The following is an 11286-nucleotide window of genomic DNA, read 5'->3' as shown; positions in this document are numbered from 1 at the left end:
GCGTCCACTTTCTGTTCTTGTGCAAAGAAAGCACTTATTTTGTGTTTCTTTGTTATTGTTATTTTAAGTGTTATTATTAGTAGGCTGTAGGACAATTTTGTGCTGTTCAGTTTATGGATATATACATAAAAGTTTTTCTTTCTTTCATTCTTGCCTATTGAACCTTGTAATTGGTCGAACTTGTAAACTTTATTGCCAGGATAAAAGATACAGTAAACTTGGTTCTTCAAATAAGTAATTGTTTTAGTGCTGCTTTGGTTCTCTGGTGTTGATCTCTGCTGTACCACTGGAGGAAACTTCACTTCGGTGCATTGGGGGTTTGGCTGTGTGACGTCGCGGGTTGGGTTACAATAAAGAGGCGGTTTGACTTTGGGACCACAAGACAGAGCAAGAGTAAGAAAGAGAGAGTTTGTACCCCGAGTAACCAAATCCTCACAGCGCACAACCGCTGGAGCACAGCTGTGCGAACTTCGAGGGTTTTCCCGTGTCTCTGCTGCGAGAACATGCTGAGGAAGACGAACATTTCTCCGATACGTCTGAAACTTTTGCACTGACTTGAAACTTTTTGCTGCAGCCGCTGTGAGGAGACTTAAGTGACTCTAAATCATTCTGTGGATCGTCCTGTTTCACAAAGAACCGGTAAATGCATTCGTATAGCCTACTTGTTACTCTTGTTAGTTTGCAAGAAATAGTCTGTGTATTGACAATGATTTCCTGCAGTAGGCGTAAAGAAGAAATGTGGCTAATGTTCAACTACACTTTAAAAGAAATTGCGCGAGAAATTTCCTGTACAGTATTGCAAGTACAACTTGAGAACGCTTAAATCGTTGAAAGCTTATTTTACATACATACATAATTGTCACGCAATGACTTAAGTTATTTGTTGCGTAAAATAAGTTTTTGTGACAGTGTATGAAATGTTAACTTCAATGCGGATCTGTTTGGTCGGTGATCAACAGGTGGGATGCTTCAAGACGAGCGCGCTTCAAAACTTTTATTGATAATAGGTAGTTTTAGTAAACAAATTTCAAATATTCGTTTGCAGAAATAAATAGTTTTCCCTGCGTAGAGGTTCCTCGTAGAAAATATATTCCCAGATTAATTTGCCTGAGAAATCTTGATTCTTGAGGGAAACCCTTAACATCTCTGTAAAGATCGATGTTGGTCTAACCATCTAAAGTGTATTGTTATACAATTTGTACAAATAGGCTACGCATTCTTTAACTACAAACTTTTGATTTGATCACAAGCCTGTAACTCTAAAACATGAGTGACCTTGTGTGGTCGGTGGTCTCAAGTAGAATGTGCCTTGAATTAACGCACACACATGCAGTGATGGTCGGAGTGTAGAAATAAGTTATTCGTTTGTTAGTGTTTAGTTAACCCGCTCTTCGTATAAATAATGGAGTCAGCAGAACGTCTAATAATAAATATAACATATTTTGCGCTATTTTAATAATTGGAAAAAATGCATCTTTACATAGGCTATTTAATAACCAACAAAGCGAAATATTCTGTCTCGTAACGTAGGTACGTATTCTTTTCTAATATTAGGAAAATATATTTCAAGTATATAAAAATTATTGTGTCTATTTTGGGCTGGAATGATTTAATTTCACATTGAAAAGGTCATATTTCTAACGTTAATCTAAATCTACCCAATTATTTTAATTAGTCATGATATGAATAAATAAATGTTAATATGTTCGAAAAGTTGGAGTGTTACCTATTTACTTAACTATTTGTTTTGTCGAAAGAAAGTCACCGCGTAACCTATTGGATGCCCCCAGCCGATGTGAAGCAAAAAGGGCTTCCGTTCGGAAAACATCACGCACAATTTGGCAGTTTTGTTATATTTCTAGATAGAAAACGAATTTCGATTTTACATTGAACATGGTTTTAAGATAAGGAAATGAAAAGAATACACATATATTCATATTTAGCCTTACATATTTATGTTTTACCAGCTTAATATCTTGATCTGTCAAGATGCATCAGTCTTAATATGGTGCTATATATTGTGGCTATTGTTTACATCATAATATACAACATTCTAAAATAAAGATTGTACTTATTGTGCTCTTAGTAGGCCTGTACATCACACGGCTACAGCCGGTAGGCCTTCGCCAAAATAGTTAAATATATTTGTATATTTAGTAAACTCTTTGTCCACGGTGTTTAATGAATGGTTTGTTTCCTTCTCTCCAGGGTTAAGTGATCACATCCTCTCGGGGGGCTGTGCGGATAAAAAGAAAACATACACTTACTTGATAATCGTTGCACAATTGACCAAAGGCCCGTCGTTAACCCAAAGATCCCGAGACCATGATTAATTCCTGTAATACACGTCGAGATTTCTCTGTGATCTCCATAAGCGCGATAGGCGCACATTCACACCTACAGAGAGCGCGTCTAAAAGATAAAACACTGATAACCTCCGTGCGCCCAATGAGCTACCGATGAAAGCTTTTAGAGCAATCGCAGTTATTGATAAGGATGTAACTGATAGATGATTTTTTAACAGAGACCACAATCAGGACGCAAAATGTACGTGTGCCATAAAAAATACAGGCCTCTAAATTTAAGGACCGTTGATGGCAGACGCGTTGATTGTGTGTATTTTACAATGTTTTTTTTAACAAACATTCACATAAATTGACTGAATTTTCACAAAAATATGTTACTGATTTTAAGGCGGTTATCCCTTTCTCTTCTAAAGTCATCCCTGCACTCAAAACCGGTACAGAAGTTGAGACTGGATGGGTGGGGGTGGAATAGAACTCAGCAAATTCTGGTGTGATTTTTAAGACCCTTTCATCACCTTGTCTGAGATAGACGTCTCTGGCCCCACAACGCTGATTCTTCCTGGCGTGGGGGGCAAAATCTGGTGTGATTTATCCTACTTATCCAGACATGGTGCGCAAATCCGGCTAATTAGCTAAGAGTGTCCCGCAAAAATGTCCAAGCATTTGTGAAATCCCTCGATACTGCAAAAGGGTTTTGTCAGGTATACCAAAATGTGCTTCGTTTAGTAACATCTATTTTTTTACCAACGAAAGTAAATTTTCACCGGCTAGACATAACGTTTCACTTCACATGAACGGCATGAAGTTCCCTAATGATGATGATGGTGTCTGATGGACATCCCACTGGCGTTAGATTTAACGGTTAAGCGGATAGTTCAGGTGACACATTTCCCCTCTGTCGCTCATTTTAAAGGTATGTGGACTTCAAAGGGTTAAGAGTTAGTCTGTTCTCGGCAGCCAGTCCTGATCTCCTCTAATGACCCCCGTAAGTAAAAGTCAATTACTTCTGCGCCATGCGTCCAAATCCCCGGGGAGCTTTGAGCTTCACAAAGACTAATTAGAGCTATTTCACTCTTTATTTACCGCATCCTGAGTATTCAAGACCGAAATACACACCTTAATCGTCACCAGTAATACACGTTTCTTTAACTAAAAAGCTTTCTTTCTTTAGAAACACGATCCATTGCACTGTTTAAATTTGGTACAAATCGTGCAGCTCCTTCCTGACCCCTCCACCATGACCTGAAATCCTTATGGTAGCGCTTTGTTTTCACAGTAATCTAACACACAACACAGCCTTGCGTTCCACGTGGTACTCATAAAACTGGAAGATTCTTCCAGACGTAATGAGTAACACTGTAAACACACCAAGCCTGTTTGCGCGTGCGTACAGTTCATGGTGAGACAAAGAGCAGTTATTGTGCTTTGTGTCTGTTCTCATCCAACCTGATTAAACAGTCGAGGCAGGCATGTCACCTGCTGCCTTTCTCTCGTCTTCGTGGCCATGGGCATATTTTCGGCAGGCAGAAGACGCCTACGCCAAAAGCGTACATGAGCACACGCATAATCACACTCAATCACCTGGCAGCCTGCTTTCATTTAGGAGTGTGCTCTTCCAATATGTCAGACACAGGTGCCTCGCTATACAAGCACAGTTCATGGCTTGATGTGTGGGGGTGTTTCTTTTTCTCTTTTTTGGGGGGATGTTACTCTCGCAAGGCCCTTAAAATATTTTTATTTTAAGTAAAAAATTCTAGTGTTGATTCAATGGAACTTCATTCATGTAGCATGTGCAACTCCAGGTGCAGTTTTTTAGAGACCCTGACACTTTGTGTTTACAATGTGAAATAGTCTCAGGGTTCAGATGGAAGCAATAAACTTGAAGTTTGGATTAAAACCGTGATGCAGTCATGACAAGGTTAGCTGATGTTTCCGCTCCGCTCATTTCTCTGTTTCTTTCTCTCCAGTAGAAACTTCCTGCCATTCCTGGAATTCTCCACATCCTCAATCCGTCAGTCATGGGCAGTAAGACACTTCCAGCACCAGTGCCCCTTCATCCCTCTCTGCAGCTGGCAAACTATTCCTTCCTCCAAACCTCGAACGGGCTGCATCTGCCTGCTGACCACATGCCCAGCATCTACAGTTTCAGCGCCCTCCATGCTGTCCACCTGCACCAGTGGACTCTGGGCTACCCGCCTTTCACTCTGCCACGCTGTACCATCTCTAAGCTGCCCGGCCTGGTGGACGCCCGCTTTCCGCTTCCCTCGATTCCTCTGTTCCCCCACCTCGTGCAACCCACCAAGCAGGATTCCCCCGGCCCAGGCTCCGGAGCATCTGCAAAGAACAAACCCCGTTTTGACTTTGCCAACCTGGCAGCGGCCGCCACGCAGGATGATGCCCTGAAGGCAGAAGATCTGAGCACTCATGGCGGCCACATGCGTTCACCCTCGTTAGGGTGCCTGCTGGATGTGGCCAAGCTCTCCTCGCCAGAAAGAAAGCCCAGCCGAGGACGACTGCCATCCAAGACGAAAAAGGAGTTTGTGTGCAAGTTCTGCGGCCGCCACTTCACCAAGTCCTATAACTTGTTGATACACGAGCGCACGCACACAGATGAGCGGCCATACACTTGTGACATCTGTCATAAGGCATTCAGGAGGCAAGACCACCTAAGAGACCACAGGTAAAGACTATGATCTGAGAACAGTCATTAAACTAAACGCCTGTTCATAAAAGTTGCAGTAAATCATACTTATAGTAACAGAAATTCGACCTCACCCACAAAAATCCTCACTGCCTGTGGGATCATGACCTCACTATTCATTACCGCATCCGGTAAAACACTCCCTTTGTTCCAGGTAGAGAGAAATAGGAAGTAAAAAATATGCTATGTGCATTTGTTATTGAAATACCAACTTTAATGTAAAGTTAAGGAATGAGGTTTGTCGTACAAAGCCTGAAGCACAAAAGATGTGCAGACAAACAAATCAGTTTTTATTTTCATAAACCACACCTGCTTTGGTGATTTATGGCATTTGATTTTCCAGTGCTGTAAGAATGATATAAAGCAGTTGAGACATGCTATAAAATCATCCCACATTTCTTAAGTAATGATACAATCTTGGCTCTTTGTCGGAATAATAATTATCACAAGTTATACATCATGTTTGCGTTTTAATTTGGATTACCCAAAGATTTGTTGTCAGCTAATAATTGCACTTGCTAGTTCACAGCACATTTTTGGCACCCATACCGAAGCTCAGGAAATTTAATCAAAAAGAAAATCTGTTGTGTACGTTGTGAAAAATTTTCATGTCCGTTAAAAAAACCACACCCATTCACACTCCTTTTCTCTCTTTTTTATCCAAAGGTACATCCATTCCAAAGAGAAGCCGTTTAAATGTCAAGAGTGCGGAAAGGGTTTCTGTCAGTCCAGAACACTTGCTGTCCACAAAACATTACACATGCAGGTCAAAGAGCTTAAACCAGCCAAGATAAAGTGAGAGCAGCTGCCTTCGTCGATGTGGACATTAAAACCAAACCTAGTAGTGACACCAGCCAAAGACATTGTCATTCCAAAGCCACAGAGACTTGATGACTGAGGCTCTTTCTGCACATGGCATAACACCAAAGATGGATTAGACCTGACCAAAGATCATCTTGAAGAGCAATAACTCTACAGCCTACAGCCATGATACCTTAATGTTTGACTGAAACAACAGAATGGAGATCCCGGATGAGAAGTCACGGACACAGCAGAAGCTAGAACATGGATTTTAGCATGTCAGATCGATTTATGTTTAGCAAAGAAACCAGGTGAAATTCCGAAGAAACAACACCAAAGAGAAGAGCTGCAGTGAGATGTGATCTTAATCTGTTCTGCTCCGTTCTGAATGAACTATTTTTGTAAACAGTGATTTTTTTAAGTGTTGAAGTGAACAGTGTTGATGAAGGCGAACTCTTCAGAACCTATGCAGTTAATGGGAGCCCGCAGCGGCTCCACATTTAAAAAGCCAAAGATGTCTTTAAACTATGTAATTCCTCCTTTTGTACAGATTCCCTTTTGTATTGTAACTAATATTTGGCACTTTAATCTGATTATTGATTATTTACATATACCACTGGATTCCTTAAACTTATTTTTGAAAATAAATAGTCGTTTCCTTATCAAAAGCTTGTTTATGGTAGTCAATGCAGACTCTAGCCTAAATACAAAATGCTCTCGTAACACAAAAAACCCCCCCCAAAGTTACACAGAATACATTTTATAGAGGAATAGAGCCTTAGCTCTAATTCAATACGAAACAATAAGCATGGATAAATACTTTGCTTCACACTTGACTGAAATGATCAATAAATAATAATTTGAAGACAGGGATTGACTCATATTTGCCTCAGGAACTGGCAGCTGCCGCTGTCTTCATTAACATGTTGACGAACGACCCACTTGCCTCATCCAAGTTTTAAATCACTTTAACGTTGTGTATTCGGTGTCATCAGAGGGTGCAAATATTAATAGAGATGAGTGTAAACAACCACACCTGCAAACACAATTCACAAGTTAAATATAGTGTTCAAAGAGATAAAAAGAAATCCAGACAAAGAAGGATTTCTCAAGAGATCCTGTGGCTACAACAGACAGGCTTTAGGGAGCATTGCTTTAGCAAGTACATCACAGGCTGTTTCTTACAGGCCCAAATGAATTGGTTCATTTCCGAAATAAAGTTCCTCAAGACCTACTCGAAGCCACACACATGAGGAGAGTGCCAAACGCTTCCACAACATCTGTGTCGCAGCTCTTATTCTACAACCAGAGCATGTCTCCTGGGTTTGTTTGCAGGAATTCTAAAGTGTGTGTTTGTGTGTATGGCATGTGTGTGGGTTTGTGTATGATGTGAGTTTCCGTGCACTGTCATGATTACTTTAGTTCTGACATCATTTGCCTTGGCTGAAGTAGGCAGAAGTTTCAGAATACAGAAAAAGTCATTTTACTGTATCTTGAGATGTAATATGGTTCTTGGAAAGAAATAATAATAATTCTATTTACATGTAATAACTTGATTGAATTGTTATGATTTTAAATAAATATATTAATAATTACTAATAAAGTAAAGGCTTAGGAAAGACACATTAACACATACAGTATACAATACATTAGAACTATTCTAACTGTAAATTTCTCACAAGTATCATAACACACTTTTGCCTATGTGAAGGAAAACTGCCTCTGTATTATGGGTAAATGTTTCATTATAAATAATCACATCCTGCCCCGATGTTCAACCTTTCCATCACCAGGATAAAGCGAGAGACAAATAGAAAGAGACAGTACTCCTCATATAAACATTGTAATACGAAATACAGCCCACTAGAGTAGAGAAAAAACTAACCTGTGGGAACAAAGACTCTCCAAAAGCAAAAGTCAATATGTTTTTCTTTATAATTACATACTTCCCAAGTTGAATGCAAGCTCAAAACCGCCGTAACAGTCAACCTTCTCAAAACCTCAAAAGGTCTGAGGATGATCAGGGTTTAATATGGGATGGTTTAACTGGCTACGACATTTCACGACCTATCAGGACTCATTCTTAAATGTTTTTGGTATCATACGCATTGGAAAGTCAGGACTGGTTGTTCATAAAAACTCATTAGTGTTTAAAAAGGAATCATACTGGAGCATAAAATCGATTCTGACAGAAGTATACGCCTGTTCTGACATTTATCATATACTTTAAACAAACAATCCCTATGATGCTTCAGATATGGTATGAATTACAGCTGCCGAGCATCACTGCTTGGTTCTGACTCACAATCATGACCTTATTGCTAAAGTTATATTCTGTGAGTTTTTAGAGCAAGTTAACTGAGGTTTAAGGAGAGTCACAGGAGAGAGGGAGAGAGGATACAGGATGGAGATGTGCCCTGTCCTTCATTCCCCTGGCTGCCCGGAATCCATCAGTCCATCAGCATCTCTCTGACCCTCCACCGAAAGAGAGCCAGAGACACACAACCACACGCAGACGCACACATTCAAACCTGTTGTATTACTTTGACAACAAAACATTTTACACCCAATTTGTGAGGAACTAAATCAAACAATGTCAACATATTCCTGTAAATCTGCATATTTAGTTCATACTCACATAGCAGCCTTGCTAAACTGAATTCATGGAAACACACGCATGCGCACAAACACACTCACTCACCCACACACACAATTGTCAATTGTCATTGCCGGCATATATGATTTAATGAGATGTCCATGGAGGTCACCTGGAGGGGCAGACAGTGGCTCTATGATGACACATTTACCACACAGGAGCAGGTGACACACATACACACCCGACTGAGTAGGAGGAACAGTTCACAGAAACACACATGTACTTGTGTACAGGATGGGGTGAAGTGCAGGGCAGCAGGATGGAGAGAGGACACATTGACAGACAGACGGACACACACAGGCCTCCTGAGCCCATGGCTTCCTCAGACTGGAGGAAGAGGAAGTCAAACCAGCAAAATGTGTCCTTTAAAATTCATAAATGTAAAGACACTCACATATAGAGGTCAATCGCTCATTTAATCTAATAAATTAAGAAAAGATTCAATTGATACAGACTGCGACTTTAATAAAGCTCTTCTATGTTTTCAATTGCGATTCTAGGCCGTAAAGTAAAAAACTATCTAGAAAATTTTTGATATGATTAAGTTTGAGACACACCCTAAGTATATCCAACTACTTTTAAGGAGAACATGAAAGCTTTTGTCTTAATATAACCGTAGCTTTTTAAATCCTTCTAACACCTTTGGAATAACCAAAATAATCGCACACACGTTCGCACGTTCAACAGACTTAAAAGCCTTACAGCATAAATAGATCATACATCATAACATAACAACCCTAATGAAAAAATCACCCCTCCAAGACTCTGCAAGTGCCAGTGGCCCAAAACGCACCTCAACTCGGTCAAATATTTATCTTAAATTTGATGTGACTTTTATTTTTATGCAGAGGCGCAAGTGAAAGCAAAGCTCTCATTAGAGCTGATCAGACTGGGAAACATTCAGACCCGTAATAGCCCAATGATTTCAGAACAAACCTCAATGTCTTTGTTTTCGGTTACAGACTCAATTTAACTTGGCACGGATCGAGGGTCATATCTGAGGAAAACATTTAAACGGTGGTATTTCAATCTAGTATCACATTCACTTCTGAGTTGATTTCATTCGGGCAGTGTCTTCACCGAGCAATACATTTATTGGAGAAGCAAGAGACTAAACTAAGACACATTACTCTGCGCTAAAGTGGGGTTTGCGGCTCTGAGATGCACGCAAACTGCTTAATACCCTTTATGGTTATTTCGTAAGTATACAGTAAGTAAATGTAGACCGAATCTGAAGCTTTTATTGACCAGGAATTTCATCTCGTAAAGAGCGGGCAGAAGCGGTGAGTGTAATTGCAGAACAGCGGTCTGATAATGACACACACAAAATGCCCGGCTTCTGTAGGGACAACCACATGATCAGGACCATATTCCATACCGCTAAAGTACCTTCACACCACCGAGGGAAAAAGCGCAGAACGTTTCACCTGCAGAAGGTTTAACTCTGTCCATTCATTACTGAGTTATCCATAGAGATACTTCAATTATGTATCTGCCAAACTGGGTTAAAGTACAGCATGTGCATTTTGTACATAGAGATTTAAAGGTAAATTAACAATAATGAACAAGAAAATCCGTATGGGGCCCATCTGAGAGGCACATGGGAAAGCAAAAGAGTACAGAGAGGACAAATTCCAAAAAACACTGCGAGGGCCTCAAAAGAGAGATTCTGATCAACCAATAAGCCCCCATAAAGTGTGGATCAAATACACTGTTAGTGAACGTGAGCGATGTTTGTCCAACATAGCACATTACCTCAGACTCCTCTGATCCAGAGACAGAAGTGTTCCCATGCCCGATATTGGGTTTTATTTGATGAAATACAAATTCATTGCAATAAAACCAGTTTATGATATAATTTCACAAAACAAGCCGGAATATAATTGAAGTATGATTTGACTGGGTGCGGGGCCTTGAGAAAGATTCAAGCATGCCAAAGAGTAGGAAAGCAATTACCCCTGGAGCAAAATCCAAGGCATTGGTAAAAGACTGCAGGGTTAAAATGGCCCTGTTTGCTCGGTAATTTCAGCTCTTTTAAAGACGTTTGCGCTGGGCCTTTAATTTATCAAGCCTCCATATCAAAGCTGAAGGGCAGATATTGTATACTTGGACAATAAGAGACTATTTGGTTCCAGTTTTAAACCACCTAATGGAACTTACCCCATTTAACCAGGGACCTCTCATTGCACTATGTAAAAATACAGACGATGTGAATACGTTTTTTTCTATGGCACTCTCTTTGGCTCGGTTAAAACTATGTTTACAATTAACCATTGCTGCGTGATTACATTTAACCATTGATGTTATCAAATGCAAAACTTGTGTGCAGTTTGTTTCGATTAAGCAAAAATTTCCTCGGTGTCCTGTAGGTATAAAGTTTCAAATAGTTTGATTCAACGTGACCTTTTGATCCCCATCAGTTTGTTTCTGTTAAAAAGCGCAAGCTGCCTGATTCTAATCTTTGTGTCGTAGTTTATCGTGCTCCTCATATCACATGCTGGAACACAATTTACGATCACTTCTTAGCCTTGTAAAATTGTCCTTATCAATTGACTCTTTCTGCATTATATAAATAAAATTACTGTTTTAACACTAATTTCAGATTAAAAATCCCTTGTTTTACAGAAACAGTGTCGTTTTTAATAAACACTCACCACAGCTTCACATATTAGCTGTAGTGTATTTTGCGGTATTTTCTAAAAAGGGTTTTCAGAATTAATGGAAGAAAAGACCACTAGCATTTACATCAGCACATTGAGTCCTCTCGTAAAACTCTCAAAGTTTTTTCCACTGGGACAACAGTGCTGAACAAGACTTCAGCT

General features: G+C 39.9%; 1 protein-coding gene across 2 annotated transcripts; it reads left to right on the top strand.

Annotated features, from left to right (window-relative positions):
* Window positions 1-379: 379 nt before the first annotated feature.
* osr1 (odd-skipped related transcription factor 1) lies at window positions 380-7424 on the top strand. Of its 2 annotated transcripts, none has more exons than XM_079472416.1 (3): window positions 380-639; window positions 4274-4986; window positions 5674-7424. In XM_079472416.1, the coding sequence occupies exons 2-3, from the start codon at window positions 4325-4327 to the stop codon at window positions 5804-5806; spliced, it is 795 nt and encodes a 264-aa protein (XP_079328542.1). In that variant the 5' UTR covers window positions 380-639; window positions 4274-4324; the 3' UTR covers window positions 5807-7424. The 2 variants fall into 2 exon arrangements, with proteins under 2 accessions (XP_079328542.1, XP_079328543.1); XM_079472417.1 differs by having other exon boundaries at window positions 440-639; window positions 4277-4986; window positions 5674-6676.
* The last annotated feature ends 3862 nt before the right edge of the window (window positions 7425-11286 follow it).

This window comes from Barbatula barbatula (genome assembly GCF_947034865.1).
Source record: "Barbatula barbatula genome assembly, chromosome: 14".
In the NCBI taxonomy this organism is placed as follows: domain Eukaryota; kingdom Metazoa; phylum Chordata; class Actinopteri; order Cypriniformes; family Nemacheilidae; genus Barbatula; species Barbatula barbatula.
This window is presented reverse-complemented; position numbering and strand designations above follow the sequence as displayed.